At 39.0% G+C, this 18,929-nt stretch overlaps 1 protein-coding gene across 1 annotated transcript in view; it reads right to left on the bottom strand.

The window, feature by feature from the left end:
* The window catches only part of LOC128305049 (venom dipeptidyl peptidase 4), a 75,555-nt gene that overhangs the window by 4,735 nt on the left and 51,891 nt on the right, over nucleotides 1-18,929 (bottom strand). Inside the window, exons 8-10 of the mRNA XM_053042333.1 lie at nucleotides 5,679-5,792; nucleotides 1,208-1,331; nucleotides 58-172 (exon numbers count right to left, since the gene is read on the bottom strand). Of these exons, the coding sequence (XP_052898293.1) occupies nucleotides 58-172; nucleotides 1,208-1,331; nucleotides 5,679-5,792 (353 nt within the window). The remainder of the gene's footprint in view (nucleotides 1-57; nucleotides 173-1,207; nucleotides 1,332-5,678; nucleotides 5,793-18,929) is intronic.

Raw genomic sequence — 18,929 nt, 5'->3', positions numbered from 1 at the left:
TTCACATACGCACACAAAATGAAATAAAAAATCCAAAAGCACACATTCAGCACCTACCTGCGGAACCATCGCGCAACGGTGAGATGGCAATGTACGAGCTTCCATTAAGGCTGAAGAACGGCACAGACATCTCGTCGACCCAGCCACGTCCATCGCCACTAATCCGGTGTGTCTGTAGCGGTGGGCAGAAGGGAAGAAACGAAACGGCAGGGAAAGCAATGAGTTCGCACTCGAATAAATCCTGCTTAATTCACAAACATTGCAAAGTGGATGATGTCGCTTTTTAGTGTCTGTCCATTCATCGGTCCTTACGGGTCGGTGGCTTTGATCTTACGGCGTTACGGGTTAGTGGTTGGGAAATTGCAGGTACCCCCCACGTACCCCACCATTGCACCCACGGTCCGACGCTAATCCTTCGTACGTAGTGAAAGGAAGCTTTTCGTCGCTAAAGCTCCTTACTTTACAGCTTTCCTTTCGCGCAGGAAAACTAACACACACACAGAGAAAAGCGAAGTGTCATTAGGTTGTGGTTTTTCGTGGTGAGATACAGCGGATGAAATGGGTACGGTTTGATTGGCCGCTCGAATCCATTTTACAGTGTTCTCCTGCTTTCTCACCTGTCAGGCCACCCCCTGGTCGCGCGGCCCGGACGTGCTGACCAAAAACGATGGTCAGAGATTTATTGTTTCAATTTCACAGTTGAAATGCACTGCGGTCACTATCCGAGATTCACACGGGCACACGGACTTCACTCTCGATTGTTGTTGAGCTTTTTCACATTTCCACGTCCCACAGTTTCGTACGAAACATTCGAGCGTTTCACGTGCTTGCGTTTATGGGATCGTTTGAGGAAATGCTGGGACACTGGGACGATGATTTTGCTCTTCAAACAACCGTTTCGCTGCGGAGGCCCCTGGGGGCGCTTAGTGGAACGACAGACTGGATGTTAAGTATCTCGGTGAGATTTACCCGCATGCATTTGATCTGTGACGCGCTGGTGTCGCTGTTGCTAGTTTGCTTCGTTTGTTACGCCGTCTGCGACCAGAGATTGGAATAAAGCCATTCGGTGGGATATCTCTCCTTGCCCACAATATGGGGTGACCCGAAAAAAAACCCCCGACAAACGATGAAGGCAAATGATTGCCCGTCGTCCCCCGTTGGGGGAAAAAGGTGGGCAAAAGATAATGCTGTTTGGAAGACAAATTACCTCCTGACAGTACCACATCGGGCTTTTGCACAGCGTCACGACCGACAGGTTCTGGGGCCGGTTCATCCAAACTACGCTGACCTCCGACGGTGATACCCAGGACGCGCTGGTAAAGTAATGCTCTCTGCGTGCGTGGAAGAAAGGCAAGTAAACAGATGGGACAGATCGTTAGGTTAGGGTCGGTTATCGGAATCGAATAGATGCAGTAGATTAATAGAGAAGGAATGAAGTTGCTGACAGCCCTGAAACATTGGTGTTTGGAGCGGTGATTGAAAGTTTATTTACCGCGCTGTGGCAAACAAAAAGAAAAACCAAATACATTAAATTGAGCAACAAAGGAACTTTAATCCTTATCCGTCAATATTACGACCAAAACGATACGTTGTAACACATCTACTATTTTATGATGTCCTGTGCAACATTTTGCCCTGCTGGAGACGACTTTGTTAAAAGATATTTACCCAAAACTGCTCACTAATTCATTTGCAACTTTGTTCATTTAGCTAACGAAAATTTGCGATGCCATGATCAATTGTCGAAAGCGCGCAATAGCAATGCGGCACCGTGGCACCGAGGAGGAATCTTATGTAAATGAACGATTGCCGCTCGATTTCTCGCCGGTCTCCCATGGGCGAATGTAGGAAACTGTGCTGATGGAAACTTGTGGATCAATATGCAGCCCGCGTCTCTCCCTTCATCGCGACGAGTGAAATATTTCAATTGAACGGAAAGTTCGTAATTGTGTTTGAGTTTTGCACCCGCTTTCGTTTACGCTGCAGCGAGTGTTGCAAGTTCTGTGTGCACAGCAGATCGTAATAATCTATCGTAATATTCTATGTGAAAGATTGTGTTACAAAGCAGCCTGTTATGTGGCGCTGCAGGGATAATAAGCAGGAGAATCGAAATAGACTTTGTCGATATTGCGCGAGCGTTTTGGGACACAATTAAGATGAAAGTTGTATTTAATTTAGTTAATAAAGATTTTTATATTATGACAACTTAAATTTTACACACAATTTATTTAAGGTTTTATAAGCATTCTTTCACAATAGACAGATTTCTTTCACAGTCAATTAGTTTTTTCCTCCAAGTTGTAATATTACAACGCTTCTTCTTGATCCGATTATTTAAAAACAAGTGATAAAGATCACTAACATTATCGTCTTTCATTTGATCTTGCAACAGTTTTACGCCTTTTGTTAACCAATTTAATCGACTTCTTACACCATTTGGTGGGCTTTGCTCTGAAGCTGAGATAGAAATGCAACATATTTTCCATTGCAAACAAAAGCCCCCCGGCCGCAATGCCGTACAGGTAGAGCAGAAAAATCGCTTTCAGTGTGTCTGTTTTAAGCACTCCCGTTTGCTCATCAGTCGTAAGCTTACGAACCATATCATGCTCGAGATGATCGTACCAGCTTTGGTAGTGATTGCTAAGACCGGCTTGTAAAAGATGCTGCCGATAGGTGCGATACTTCCGCTCCAGTATTGTGTAGGGATGGAAAGTGAGAAACTCCAGCAGCGGAATCATAGTGTCGCGCATGAAGTAATACCTGCCACCCAGAGGATTTATCTGAAAGCTTGCAAACACTCGATGAGAGCATGGTACCAAAAACGCAATTCGGTCAGATAAAGCATCATGCCTGTCGTAATACTTTTTCAAATCAGTAATTGAAAGCACGCGATGTTTTAGCTCCGGAAAGATGGTAAGTACAAACTGCAGCACGACCGGGCGTGTAATTAAGTAATAATCAACAGCAAGCAACTCATTCAGCGTGTCAATGCGCTTCTCAAACACGCGCAGTGCGATCAAAGACAATATTTGGCTCTCGTAAATTGTGTGGCAGAACATTACGAGCAGGGCAAGCATTACGATCAGGATGCGATCGTACCCGCTGAAGCGTGCCCAACTGCCTGGCGCTTCGCCGAAAAAGAATCCCACGTTTAGGGAGATCTTTTTCGGGGAAATAATTTTGACCAGCAGTATCATCGTGATGCTAGCGACCACACATATCCAGATGTCGTAGTGGAACGGTTTGATGAAGAAATTGATCAAGCTGATCACATCGCCGAGCGGTATGTGCACGCAGATGCCACCGTATGTGGGAATGCCGTAATATTTCCGAGCGGCCATACCACCGAGAAATGCCTTCGACATCGAAACATCTCCGGTCCCATTTTGAGCGAAAGGGTCCGAAATGATCTGCGCGATCACTAGGCGATACGTAGCGTTCTGGTGGCGGACAATGTCGTGCATCAAATCGGTTTCCACACCAAACAGCTTACCGCCAATCAGCAAAGGTTCATAAGCAGCGGATACGATCGAATATTTGTAACCATGCAGATCGACCAAATAATCGGGGAATAAGGATGAGAGGTTAGTTTCATTTGCCACCAGCGTTCGAGTGTGGTTCGTGAACGGGTTGATGGTGAGCATGCTAAACGTTGCCGAGTGTATATCCACACCCAAAAACAGTACCCGATAGAGTCCAAGCTTTTTATACACATGAAGCACCGTGATGAGGACATGCTTCCTGTTCGATGGTGCATCACGCTGGTATAAAATCACTAGATACGCGTTGTGATCCCAGGACGGTTGCTGAGTGTAGCGGAACAGCTTGTACGGGGGCATATCGTCAATGATGCTATTCTTGAATACGACACACACTTTTGCCTTGTATGGTACACGTTTTTCGTTAACCATTCCACTCTGCACCGATGATTTGTCGCTGAAGATTAAAGGATTCCGAAAGGTGCTGTTCGATCGGAGTAGTTCGGTAATGAACGGAGCGGCAAACTGTTGTCCAAAGAGATGAACGATGATAATGGGCTGTGGATCTTGCACTGCAGCGAAGATAGATTCTAGTGTATGTGTCACTTGTTTTACTACCAACGGTTCTTCCACCGGGTTGAGTTTAGTATGTCCAAAAGCTAGCGCTAGTTGGATTGTTATAGTGAAGAAGAACAGTGCGGCACGGTTGTCCATTTTTACTGATGTCAAACAAAGACTCGGTACGAGTTTATATAGTAAGCTTGCACATCACCATGGTCTATGTTTTGCTTTAGAGTGCCTGTGGCTCTATTATGTTATTATTTTTGATGTGTCGATCTTCGTAACCTATTATTTGTTCTGATGGGCACACTGTATAAACGTATTTTTTAACATAGCGTACAATAATGCGTATTCAAAATTGTGTAGACATTAAGGCGCGATATGATATGCACTGTTTTTAAAAGCATATTTTCCTGAACAGCTTTATCACTGTCTTGTGTTCACTATGAATCCAAATAATTGTACGAAATAAACACAATCTATGCGTCAGTCGAAGGAATAATCACTATTATTAACTATTACAAATAATAAAAATAGACCCTTCGGCTCGAAACTACTCGTATACAGTCATTTCCCGACGTAAGTGATAATCGATTTATTTTGTATGTAGAATTGAAGTTTTTATTTTTTAAATTTTAAATTTTCCCTAAAATACGTTACATTGTAACATTATAAATATTAATTTTGCAAAAAATAACTCTAATTGACGAAAGAAACGTAACAATATTAATTATTTATGTCCTTTCTTTCCTGTTAAAATGTTAAAATAAGAAATCGATCCTTGAATACTAAATATAAATGATATTTTAAAGGAAATTCGAGTTATGCAAATTTTTCTGGCACGCATTATTCGCGTAACTCGGGAAAAGACTGTATATAGATCGCGATCACTATCGCCATTTGCCGGAACTAACCGCTACTTCCCTGACGTTTAGGGGTGTCAAACTGCTTTCACAGCTACTGCTGTCAAACTAACAGGGTGCGTAGTATTATCATACAATATAGTCAAATCCGAATTCATAGCCAAATATAATGGCCACAAATCCACGCTATGTGGTCCTAATCTTATAGGAGACTGGATGCTAATGCTGAATAGAAAATGTCCTATATTAATGCGTGTAATACGATTTGTATACTTAAGTATTCAGCATTATGTGCACCAAAATCCATTGGCCATCCAATATTTTTATCATTGGATTTTTAAAATTTTTTAAAATTTTGTTTCATGCTGTTAAAAAATTCAGTGTTTAAGAATATTTTATTGCGTCAAACTGACGTATGACCGCAGCTGTATTCTTCTAAATCTCAACGAATTGGTGATGAAATATTCATCCAGTTTCAAATGATCACATAAAAAAGATTATCCACTTTATCCCCCTGTTTTGTTTTTGTTATGATTTCAGTGCAAATGTTTGTCTATTTTACCCATTACGTATGCTATGCACCAGCAAGCGATTTACATATTTTTCAATCATTTGTTTGTAATAAAAACGCAAAAGTCCGAAGGGCACAAACAATGACTCCGAACAGGCTGTAAAGTGCCGCGGGAAGTGATACGCAGGAGTTTTTATAAACTTCGATGAAACTTGTGCATGAGTGTTCTTTTATTCGTTCTTTTGTACCCTGGAGTATACTTACTGATTGAGCAGAATCGGTGGCGGAGTAAGCTTGTTCATGCGAATGGTTTTTGGGTCGGTCAGGTCGGCAACGTTAAGTGTGACCGTCGGATTGCTGGTGCCCGGTTTGGGATATCTGTGGACGAATGGAGGAGAAGAGTGGTTTTCTCATTAATATGATCCAGTGCACGCGCTCATCGCCATAAAAGCCTGCTATAGCAACGGTTAAGATTATTGTTGAATGAGTAAGAAGGATTCGGAACGGTATGATGCCAATGTTTACGACAGCTACGGTACGATGGGAAGGATAAAATGGTTTACCCTGTGGATCACACTTGTAAATGCTAGCACACACCACCACCAAAAACCAAGCCAAACAGAAGAAAACCAACGAGTCTGACTGCCAATGCGTTACAGTAGCAATGTGCAAGTAAAACGACTCCCTCATGCACTTCCAATGCAGCGGTGACTGTAGCAGGGAAATGGGAAAACCCTTCAGCCAAACGAAACGGAAGTGCACATTTTAAAGCTTAACCAGCGAGGCAAACGAAAAACGATGAAAAGTTGCTCCATCGAAGTTGGGAGCTACTTTTATGCCTTTTTTTTGCCGCATGCGAAAAAAAGGCACCATTTGAACTTTGCCGTTTTGCTTCCGCCACTCACACAAACGCCTTGCGCGCGGGTAACATGGTTTTAGAAAAGTTTATCCATCCAGCTGACTGCAGCATCCCCCCCCCCCATGTGCTCACTGTGCTTCGGTTCATTTCGATACCGATAGGGTAGGCGAACTTGAATGGGCGAAATAGCAAAATGGCTGTGATTTTATTGCAGTTTGCAGAAGCGTCCCTTTTCGCATTCCTGGTTCGGGTTTGGTGGGGGCCGCGATAATAACCGACGCAGATCCGGCACAGCAACGCAAGCTATCAATTTCCAGCACAACTTTGCACGCTGCCATTGTTTCATTAGTGTGCGACGAGTTAATTTTTACATGGCCGGTTTGGCCATAAAAAAATATGTTTTTATTAACTAAAACTTAAAACTAAGTCTTAACACTATTGAGTTCCTAACCAGACCTGCACTGGTTGGCTGCTTAACTAGAACTTCTTCGTCTGAATGCTCAACTGGAACTATGTTGCCTTTGCTTTGTTTTGCGTGGATGCCGGTTGATCTTGGGAACGGATGTTTATGTTGAATGCGCGTTGTCAGCTCTCTTGGTGTCAACGCGATTATGCTCTTTGTTCGATGTAACGCTGCACGGGAATTTGTTTACGCTGCGGCGCAATCTGTTTACGAAACGCGATCTGTTTATGAAGTGCGATCATGGCTGTAGGAATATACGTTGCGCTATGTTTTATGCTGAGTATGCATTATGCTGCTTTTGTGTTGAATATGTGTTGTGCTGACTGTTGTGCTAACTCCTCCCCTCTTAATTACTTTGTCCTCAAAGTTTGTGCATCGCATGAAAACTCAATGGTATTTCTTTATGCAGGTTTTTATCTGTGAGACTTCTTGTGTCTGGTATTTGAACTTCTATTTTTTGTTTACGACATTTAAGAAACACGTACAATATGCCAATGCCAGTTACAATTACGATCGTTGTTGTTCCTATCGATCCGAATAAATGCAATTTGAATTCCAGCGACTCATTTTGTAGATTAATGGTTTGCAATATTCTGCGGTTTTCTAATGTAATGTTGTTCAAGAACTCTGTAGGTGGATTATCTTCAAGGCTGGTCTCGTTGACTATCAATCCCAATGTTGAATGATGAGATCTTCTAGGGATGATGACTTCTGTATTGGAAAATATCTCGTCATTAATTTTTATACTGCAATTCTCGAACTGTATTATAAATGAACCATTTAAAGATTGCTTTGAGTCGCTGCAGTTTGATGTAATTTCAGCCCATGCATTATTGATCAGAATATTTGCATCGTTTATCTGTGTGATCAATTTAGCTGAATATACTTTCTCATATTGGCATTCTGAATTTTCTCCTTGTATAAGTTGGTATACACATTGCGTAGGATGTTGAAGGTTGCTTCCTTCACATAGATAATGAATACTTTCTTCTTGGCATGGTTTAATGACTTCGAATACGTGTGTTTCGTTTCTTATGATGAAGTTCTGTTTTAACATTATTCGTTTCCCATTTTTTACTATTGGTTCGATGAAATCATACTCGTAGATTTGTGAGGATATTCTTGGGAATTTTAGCATATACAGAACATGTGTCGTATTCATCGTGAATTGCGCTACTGATTGAGCAAGAAGTTCTTCTGCTGTATTATAATCAAAACCGTTCTTCTTCAGGAATTCGTTAATCGTTTGTAAGTCTTCGGTGGACAATAATTTGCTGTTCGGTATTCCGTGTTTGGCTGATATAATGGCTTCTTCGATAGTTTCAATCTGGTCTTGCAAAATATCTAAATTAGATAGTATTATTAGCTGTCTTGTTTCTGTTGCATATGCTTCATATCGTTTCGCTTCGTTTGTTAGCACTTTGTTAGCAATATCGGTTACTTCTCGTAGTCTTCCATTCAAAGCTTCGTTAATCATTACTTGGTGATTGTTTTCTTCGATGAGAGAGTTCAGCGTACTGTTGATTATTTCAAGATCATCGGCATCAGGGTTGCCTGCTATCCATTTCCAAACTTTCCCTATAGTGTTCCATCTTTTTTGTCTCTTAAATGGTTTTACCTTCTTGAATGTTTCTTGTAACTTCATAGCTTTAATCTGAATTAACTTTTCTAAAGATTCTGTATGTACTTCTGTGGGTATTAATTCAATGGTTTCTTCAATCATGTTACTTATATCTATCAAGTTTATCGGGTGGATTACTCTTACGTATCCCATTCGTATTTTGGCTTCTCCTAATGGTATAATCGCTAAAGGATTGTTTGATACATCGTGTATGTAGATCCTTGCCATTACGTTGCTTAATAATATAAAAATGTATCTGAAACGATATAGATTAATACATGATTAATTATTTGTTTTTCTTAAGTTCACTTTATGAATTTTTCGATCGTTAATATCGATTACGTAGGTAGGATGATTTTCCTTGATTCTGATTATCTCAAATCTCCTAGCTCTTTTGTTATTTGTTTTAGTTTTTTCATAAGCCATTTCATTCGGCATATAATCTTGATATTTTTCTTCTTTAATCTTCTCTTGTTGCTTTTCATATATTTCGGCAATCATTTTATCATTTTCGTTTCTTTGTTTAGTTCGTTCTTCGAAACTCATATTTTCATTATTCTCTCCTGTATATATATTTTTCGGCGTATTCTTAATCACGCTATGTATTGAATTATTATACTTATACGTTGCCTCTTGTATCAATGTCTGCACACTTATATCTGGTTTCGTTGCTTTAATACATCTTGCTAATTCTCGAATTGTAGAGTGAGCTCTTTCCACTTGTCCGTTCGTTTCTGATCGATTTACTGGTGTTTTAAAAATTTTAATTCCTAGATTTAATATTGTTTGTTCAATTATATTTGAAACAAATGAACTTTCATTATCCATTACAATGGTGGCGGGTATATCCCAATTATACAACAATTGTATTAAAACTTCCTTTATGTCTGCTATTGACTTTGATTTTATTGGCCTCATTTTCAAGTATTTTGAAAATTTGTCTAATGAAGAAATAAACAGAAAACTTGCATTATAAGCAAAAATATCAATATGAATTATTTCTCCTGGATACGTGGGTATTGGTGTTTTAACAGCAATGAACTTTTGAGGTTTCCTATCATATTTTTCTGTTTTACAAATTTCGCAATTTTTAACATACGACTCTGTTAATTTTCTCATTGTAGGAAAATAAAACTTTTTAATAAGTTGTAATGAATTTTCTTTTGAATTTCTATGAGCAAAATTGTGAATATTTTTTATTTCTTCTAATTGTCTTTCTTCTCCTGTTAGATCTTGTAATTGTACCTGAGAGTATCGGCATTTCATTGTTTTTGGATTGAATAATTTTTTATACACTTCTTGAATACGATTCATAGTTACTTCATCGGTTAGTATACCGTTAATGATGTTAGGATTTAGGAATCTTTTTAGTTTGTCTGTTAAGAATTCATTAGTGAAATCTGATTCGTAGAAAATATGTCTTTTAAATTTTGGGAACGGTGTGATTAGTTCATACGATGAATTGTTAGATATTTTGAAAATTAATTGATTACGATAAACGTTAATAGGGGCTTCAGTAGATAGTATGTATGTACTGTCATCATCATCAGCGGAATGCTGTGTTGGTGTTAGCGAGTTAATTTGGATTCTAGATAATGCATCTGCTACGATGTTAGTTTTTCCAGGTTTGTAGCGTAGTTCATAATTATGTTCCTCTATGAACGCTTTCCATCGTTTAAGTTTTGCATTGTTATTCCTTGGCGACATTGCGTATGTTAGGGGTTGATGATCGGTTAGTATTATTATTTTTGCACCATAGATGTAATTTCGTAGGGAATGTAAAGCCCAAACTATAGCAAGCATTTCTTTTTCATTAGTAGCATAATTTTCTTCGGTTTTTGATAAAGTTCTGGATATAAATGTTATTGGTTTTTCAACATCATTGAATTTCTGTGACAGGACAGCTCCGAGTGCTTTGTCGGATGCGTCTGTAGTCAAAATAAAATCTTGATTGAAATCGGGGTAAGCTAAAACGTCTTCAGATGATAAAATTTCTTTAAGAGTTCTGAAAGCTGATTTTGCGTCTTCATCAAATTTTATCGGAAAATTTTTCGATTGATTTTTTGTTATTTTGCAGTGGCCTTGGCCATCCTCCCCTCTTAGGAGTTTTGTTAGAGGTTTTGCTAAGGCTGCGTAATTTTTAACAAATCTTCTGTAATAACCTGAAAGTCCTAAAAATGCTCGAAGTTCTCGGATAGTTTTAGGTTCGGGGTATTTTTGGATACTTTCAATTTTTTTCTCATTTGGTTTTAATCCATGTTCAGAAACAATGAATCCTAAGAATTCAACTTCTGTTTTCAAAAATTCAGATTTATCAGGTTGTATTTTAAAATTGGCTTCACGTAACGTGTTCAAAACAGTTTCTAAATTTTTCATATGTTCATCAAATGTTTTTCCAAAAACTATTATATCGTCAATGTACACATGACAAATTTTTCCAATATGTTCTCTAAGAACATCATCCATGACCCTCTGAAAAATTGAAGGTGCGTTTTTTAGACCAAAAGGTAGTCTTAAAAATTCATATTTTCCATTGTTTATTGAGAAAGCGGTTTTTTCTACATCTTTTTCTGTTAAACGAATCTGGTGAAATCCAGATGCTAGATCGAGTGTTGTATAATATTTATTGTTACCTAGATTGGCAAGAACTGTCGAAGTGTCAGGGATAGGGTACCTATCGCTCTTTGTTTTAAGATTCAGTTTCCTATAATCGATCACAAGTCGATATTTTTTTTCATTAGATGCATCAGTTTTTTTGGGTACTATCCAGACAGGTGAATTATATGGTGATCTGGATGGTTGAATTATGCCATTATCTAATAGTTTTTTAATTTGTGTTTCCACTTCTTGTTTAAGAGACAAGGGGTATGGGTACGTCTTACAGTAGACAGGTTCGTCGTCATTCGTTGATATAGTTGCTTCGATTTTTGTTGTAAATGGCAACTTCTCATCAGGTGGCTGAAATAAATCTTGAAACTTGTTGAGAAATGAATGTAATTTTTCTTTTTCTTTACAATTGAGATGTGTATCTCTTATTTCAATCCTATTAACTTCTTGTAATGGGTAAAGAGAAAGAGGTATTATGTTGTCGTTAATTATCAGATTATCTCTGTTAGTATCGATGAGTGCTCCAATTTCTTTGATGGTGTCATAGCCAACTATGGCATCAAATGTTTTTAATTCCTGTAGATGATAAAATTTGGCATTTACATTGGAATAAGGGGCAAAAATTTTCGCTTGTGAATATTTGGTGATAAGTAAATCTCCTCCTACTGATGAAACAAAAAATGGTTTAGTTACTTCGTGTGAAATTTTCGCATGTTTTGGGTTAATGAAATTTTTATTGGATCCTGTATCAATTAGTATTCTTATTTGTTGTCCTGCTTTACCATTGTATATAAAATATGGCAAAGCTGATTTCATTCTAAAAAATTAAGTTCGGCTTCGTGAGTTCCGTTGGATTTTTCTTGTTTTTCTATAGTTTTCAAATATCTTTCGTATGATTCGTCGTTGTCATGGGTAGTATTTGTTTCCATGTTGAAAAATCTTTGTCTTTTAAGTGGTCGAACATTACCGGAATTTTGCGGTCGGTTAGAATAATTCACTTGTTGCGATCTGATTGATGGATCGACTTCCATTGGCTCTGGTTTATTCGGTTGGAATGGATTTCTGTTTTGTTGATTCCAAACAGGACGCGAGAAAAATTGTTGTCTCGGTTGATTATTCCAAGCGGGACGCGGTAAAAATTGTGGTCTCGGTTGATACGAGTTTCCAAATTGTGGTCGAAATTTATGTGTCATCATTGGTCGTTGCCAATTGTTATGTGCTCTTGGTGGCAAAGGTGGAGCTGGTAATGGTATCAAATTTCGCGGTGCTGTGGGAGTATTGACCAATCTTGGTTTAGTCCACATTTTACGACATTCTACATTTTGGAATGAGATGCAGTAACTATAAGCTGCTGCTAAAGATGATGGTTCATAATTTCTTATAAACTTGTGCACATCTCCATCAAGACCTCTGATGAAGGAATCTATTGCCTTTTTATTGTATGTTTCTATCAGAGCTTTTGAAGCTTCTGGATGTACAAATCTTTCATCTGTTTTTATTTGGTTTGCAATCAACGAGAGAAGTCTGTTCACTTCATCATAGAATATCTCTAAAGATCGTCCTCTTTGTTGGACGCTCATCAATTGAAAATCTAGTGTCTCTAGATCTCTCTTTTCTCCATAGTATGTAATCAATGTTCGTTTAATCATGTTCCAATTAATTCCGACATTTGACGCGACTAGCGAGTCATTGGCTTCGCCTCTTATCTTTCGACGAACGAATTTGCAAATCATGTGGAACTTGTTCTGTTGTTCCACTGTATGGATAGGTGTTGTTTGATACAATTTTATCAAACCATCTACATCATTGATCCAACTATTTAATTCACTTGGATCACCGGAAAATGTTGGTAAATCCTTAACTACTCCAGGAATCTTTTCGAATGATTCTGGGTTAACTGCACTTCCGTCACTTTTATAAAAATAGAGTGGTGGATCGCTAAAATCTTCTACGACCACTGTTTCTACTAATCGTGCCTCCAAGGCTGCGATTCGATTAGTTAGAGCTTCCATTTCGATATTTTCCGATTCACTTTTTCTTAACTTTGACTTTTTCTTATTACGTTCTGCCGATTCTATTCTGGTGGAAAACCGATGTAGGGATTTCATTAAATCCTCCAGTTTGATAATTTTTTTCACAATATCGGAGTTATAAATCGAATATCGAATTAAACTTTTTCACGAATTAATTTCACTCACTTTTAAACGAAATAATTTTTATGTTTTTCTCACCTTTATAGCTTTTGTACTTACATTAATAGATGCATATTTCCCTCCTGTGATGGGGCTGTTTTATCTTCACCTCCTCTTACGGGGCTGGTTTGTCTTCACCTCCTCTTACGGGGTTGATTTCTTCACCTCCTCTTACGGGGTTGATTTTGTTGTTTTGACCTCCAGAGATTTCCAGTGACTCCTTCCTTCTCGGTGTGTTGGTGTGATCCTTTTCCTCCGGGAACGAGTTGTTAGCTGCTTCCGGCTACTCGGGCACCTGTGCACACGGCTGCAATTTGCGATCGGGAAAGATGTTGTCGCGACGCGGTGTGATTAACACTCTAACGTGATCACTACTCGGTACTTGCGACACTGTGTTTTACACTCTCACATGAAAACTACATGCACTGTACTATACTTCACTAGAGGTCCCTATTCGGGCGCCAGTTAATTTTTACATGGCCGGTTTGGCCATAAAAAAATATGTTTTTATTAACTAAAACTTAAAACTAAGTCTTAACACTATTGAGTTCCTAACCAGACCTGCACTGGTTGGCTGCTTAACTAGAACTTCTTCGTCTGAATGCTCAACTGGAACTATGTTGCCTTTGCTTTGTTTTGCGTGGATGCCGGTTGATCTTGGGAACGGATGTTTATGTTGAATGCGCGTTGTCAGCTCTCTTGGTGTCAACGCGATTATGCTCTTTGTTCGATGTAACGCTGCACGGGAATTTGTTTACGCTGCGGCGCAATCTGTTTACGAAACGCGATCTGTTTATGAAGTGCGATCATGGCTGTAGGAATATACGTTGCGCTATGTTTTATGCTGAGTATGCATTATGCTGCTTTTGTGTTGAATATGTGTTGTGCTGACTGTTGTGCTAACTGACGTGTTTTGGGTCGAGAGCGATTGGGTCGAATTGAATCATAACATTTATGGTCGCGAACTCGACGAACAAACACGGCACCGGTTGGGGAATTCGGCAGGCATAAATTAAATTTAACTTACAGAAAAGTGGTGGCGTTTGGTACATTATATTAATAGCAATCCATCCGATGCAGATGTAAGGAGCATAAATTTTGGACGAATGGTTTTTCCTATTGTTTGACCTGGAAGAGGTTGCTAAGTTTTCGTGCTGTGAAGGATATTTGCCTTTAAAATTTTACGAAACGTAGCCACTTGATTTTTCAAGTGTTTGGGAATCGTAAACAAAATGAAGAAGCACCAATAATGAATAGCAGTAATTTTGAAGTTTTATTGATTTTGATTACTCACAATAAGAATGTATCATGAATCATGTACAGGACAACAAAACAAACAACAAATTCACACAGTTGGCGGAACATTGTTGTAGGACAGAGATGTTTGTCACGAAACGTCTGCTTGCAAGACTGTGCATGCTCGTGTAATGTAAATATTTGAACAGTTTCACGTATTCCTTCAACGAATAGATCATTCGCTCTTAATTTTCGTTCGTAAGGGTATTGTTGAGTTTGAGTTATTTTCCAATTAGCGAAATAAAGTACTTGATTCGGCACCAAATAGCTCCAAGGGTTTGAAGGCAGTAAATTACGATCATTACAAGGTTGAGCTTTTGAAAATGGGAAGAGTGTCTCCATAATATTTCCAATTCTGATGTGGGTTGTAACGTTTTCTAGATAATTTACTCCTTGTTTCATCCTATTTGTATTGCCAGTGTAAGAAAAAAGATTTTAATGTGATATGAAAGAGTTTAATATGGCTGGTGAAAAGTACTCCGGAAGGTGTTTAGTTTATTTGAAGTTGGAAGGTTTCAGTGACAGTTCTAGCATTCAACATTCGGCTGAAAGACTAAAGGAAGCATCAGGAGAACACACAGGAGAACTATTAATCTCATTAATAATTAGATAGCGCACAGTTGGTTGGGGGATTCGAGGGAAGTGAATAAATTATTCAACAAGTGTAATAGTTCCTGAGCTGTGTAAGAGTGAGGCGTGTTATACTCTTTACACACTCACCGTTTATTGAAATGATTTACAACAAGTGATCATAGATAAGCGATAAAATAGTTTGTGCAAACCTTTTTGAAGTTTTCTCTTTCCTGTAGCTGCCTTCGACCTTTTAAAGATTCTTGAAAATATTTCAATGTCCAACTTGAATAAATTTCCGTCCTTTAAAGCACAGCTTACTTAAATCTGCTTCATTCGCGATTTGCCCATGTGGAGTGCATTAACATTTGCAGCTCTCTGTAGCACGTCGCTCGATAAAGTTAATTAACAACTACCAAAACCCTTTCGTACAACTACCGTACTCTGTTCGTTAGAAAATGTAAAAACAAACACGAACGCACCAGATGTGACAAACAAATTTTCACCTTCGTTAACTTTCCATCACATTTGCGCATTGGAACATTGCAGGCGATCGGTGTGTGCACCGGTTGATGCCGGTTGGCACCTTTTTGTGTAGTGTAAAGCTGTAACCTAACGATTATGTTTGTGCTGATCATTGTTCCGGAAATGAACACGGGCATAACAACAGGGCACGGTGGCGCAACGCAGCAAACGGGAGAGCGTGGATAACGCGATAAAACGGTGTGGCCGATAGAGCCGGATCAAGTAAGTGTATGAGCAGTGTACGAGTACTCTACGGGTTAAACACTAGCGAGCTTTAACAGACTCATTTTAATGCAAGTGAGGATTTACTCAAAAGTTGGATTTCAGTTGCCGTTTGGCTGACGAAGGAATTATAATAAGCAAATTTCGACTATTATTTTAATTATAATTAATCAATCAGATATTTCATATTTTATAAATAGGTTTTACTATAAACAAATACCACCATGGAAGAGCTTTACGCAAGGGCAACATATTCACAATCACAAATCTTTATAAACAAAAAAACAGCATCCATTGGTAATAACTCGAAATGGAACAAATTATATCACATTTTATTTTCTGTGTCCCCTTTCATCAGCAATCATAATCTTCCGCAGAAGGGTGTTTTATTTGTTCTAACATAGCGCGAAAATAATGGGTATCATCAAACCAATATCACGACATATGCCGGAAAAGGCTAAACACGAATGATAAATAATCGTTTGGTTTCTATATTGGATACCCATTAGTTTTTGCAGATATTAGACCAAATGTCCTGGACAGCATGCATGCATGCACATTACGAGTCCATTTTGTTATGTTTGTGTATGTACTACACCAGCATTGTCAGTAGCTTATCCTTCCGCTGTGGCCCCACCCGTACGGATCAGCCAGGGTGCGATTTGTCAAACGTAAATCGCACAGATCGTTACCGAGAGCACATTCTGCGCATTCCACCGAGAAACGTTTGAAGCTTCTGCTGCAGGAAGCTTTGCTGCCCGCGATTTGTCCCTGCCGACCCACCCCCGCAAGTGTTGGTCATTTTTCATGTGTGTTATTTATGGATTTCCATTCAGCAGCATATTCTAAATAATTCACTCACATATGTCATTTCCGAGAGGTAACCAAGGGTTACTTGGATGGAAAAAGGGCTCAAATCGCTAAGGCGAACCGCTGGGACCCCCCGATGAACTGCTCAGTGACAATGGGAGTACGGGAGTAAGGAAGGAGTTCGAATGAGTTTCCTTGGCGGGAAGCATCCCAGCTCACGCGAACATCAAGCATTTGTTTGTGGATGTTTACAAAAAACGAAACAGGGGGGAAATATACAAAGAAAAGTCTTCGAGAAGAAAGGATAATACCCGTTCGGCAGGGAAAAGGCTGTAGTTTTTGTATTGAAATTCCTTTCTCTTCCGTTGCTGTCTTGCTTACGGTCCGGGAATGTTGCTGATGATGGGTCGTTTTTCGTATTTCTTTTTTTCACCGATCAGGATCACGACCCTGTTCAAGGTTGTATCGGGCTTACGGGGCTCCCTTTTGGTTCGGGCTCCGGTTTCACACGCCGGTTTCGGTGAAAGTATGCAGCGACCCATCATTCCACCATTGTCGAATCTGATTGAGGAATGCAAATAGAAACTTGGTGAAGAATAGCAAGGAAAAGCAATAACAAAACAGAAGCGTTTTTCAGGATAAGATGCGAAAAAAGCGATATTGATAAGAGGAAATTTACTAAACTGGCACAAGTAATTTTACTCCCAGCTGAACAGTGCTACATAAACATGAAATTAAAGATTGCCCGCATCTGAGATGTTTTTATGTTTTTGCTTTATTGTTCTTTCCTGTTTGTAAATTTACAAAGAATAGAATGAAAATAACTGTTTAATACGCAACAAAGCGCATTGTTTAGTGAAAGCTCTTGAGTGACATCAAATGAAAATTAAATAGCTGAATAAAGTAGAGTGAAATTACTTTCATCAAAAGTAATTTAATAATATACTTCAAAATTTCAATTTATCAATCATCCTGCTTTGGTTCGAGTTTACGAAATAAGCATGAAGAAATAATTTATTTTATTCAAATGATACAGTCCTGTGGAGGTTTAGAGCGCATAGCTTTGATGAATTTTTCAGATCTTTAAGAACCATCATCTTGTGAATATTCTTTTGAAGTTTTAAATGATAATTTAACCAACAAGTCGTTGTTTATCATAAACAACTTATGGGCTAGGATTAATTTCGGGTTATCGATGACGCAGACCAATCAAAAGTTTAAATTACAACGTCGATAGTGTCGTTTGAGTTATCGATTGTAATACAGAGCAGGTTGAAATACTTTAAATGTACTAAACATCAAATTTGTTAGAGTTCTGCATCATCACTTCCGGGAAATAATACATATTTTGGAATTGAAGATATTGGGAAATTTAAGATACGAAAACATAAATTTTGAATTAAAAATATCTTTTAAATATTGAAGTCGGTAAGTGCCCAACACGTTTCCCGTATTCAACATATAAAATACAAGACAATAGAGACCCCATGACCAAACGCGATGTTAAAGTGACTTACAAAGGTTAAAAGTAACTAATAAAATGGAAGAAAATTTTCTCCCTAAAATCAGCCCTTGAATCACCCAGCAAAACTATTACATGCCCAGATTACACAATCGATCTTTAACGTTTCAAGCCGCCCAACATCCATTCTACCCGTCAGAAAATACGCGAACAAGCGTACGGAAAGGATTGTGGGCAAAAGTGTATCCACCACTCGATGTGCTAAGCGCCGAGAAGAGGCGGAACAGGAAATCATAAGCAGCGTAAACGACGTCATTTAGGACTTCTGTTTTATCCTTTAATGGCATCGTTTGGCGCTGAAAAGGACGATGCGCAGCAGGGCGATCTGCAGCAGAATCAATTGTGATCCTTGACGTTCCAAAGCAAAGTTGAAAAGATTTTGCCTTTGATTCGTTTTTTTCCCGCTGTTTGTTGTTACACTGCTTAGGTGATCGCTTTTTTTGGAAGCATCCCTTTTTTTACTCGACCGGATCCCAAGCAACGAGACAAAGTGGCAAGGATAAGCGTGGCGAACACGCTAGGACCATTCATCCATACGCTGGGATACAATGTGATTGTGTGCTGGGCGTATCCTTGCACGAAACAGGAGAGGCGTTCACGTAAAGGATTTCAAGTTGCTCGTATGCAAAAGCTCCGCTCGGGAACGTTGGGCGGATTGGATCGGTGTTAGTAAGCATCCAGAGTAAGAGAGGCCGTGAAGTAAAGTAACACGCCCGCTCATCAAATGAAGGCCTTGCTAAAGAAAAAAAAAGAGATAAAGGAAGATGATGTCCTTGTGCGCGGTTGGTTGCTAGCGGAAGGGATGGATGTGTGAAAAATGGCATGTCC

This window comes from Anopheles moucheti, chromosome 3 (genome assembly GCF_943734755.1).
Source record: "Anopheles moucheti chromosome 3, idAnoMoucSN_F20_07, whole genome shotgun sequence".
Lineage (NCBI taxonomy): Eukaryota > Metazoa > Arthropoda > Insecta > Diptera > Culicidae > Anopheles > Anopheles moucheti.
Note: the sequence above shows the minus strand (reverse complement) of the source record. Positions and strands in the feature narration are given on the sequence as shown.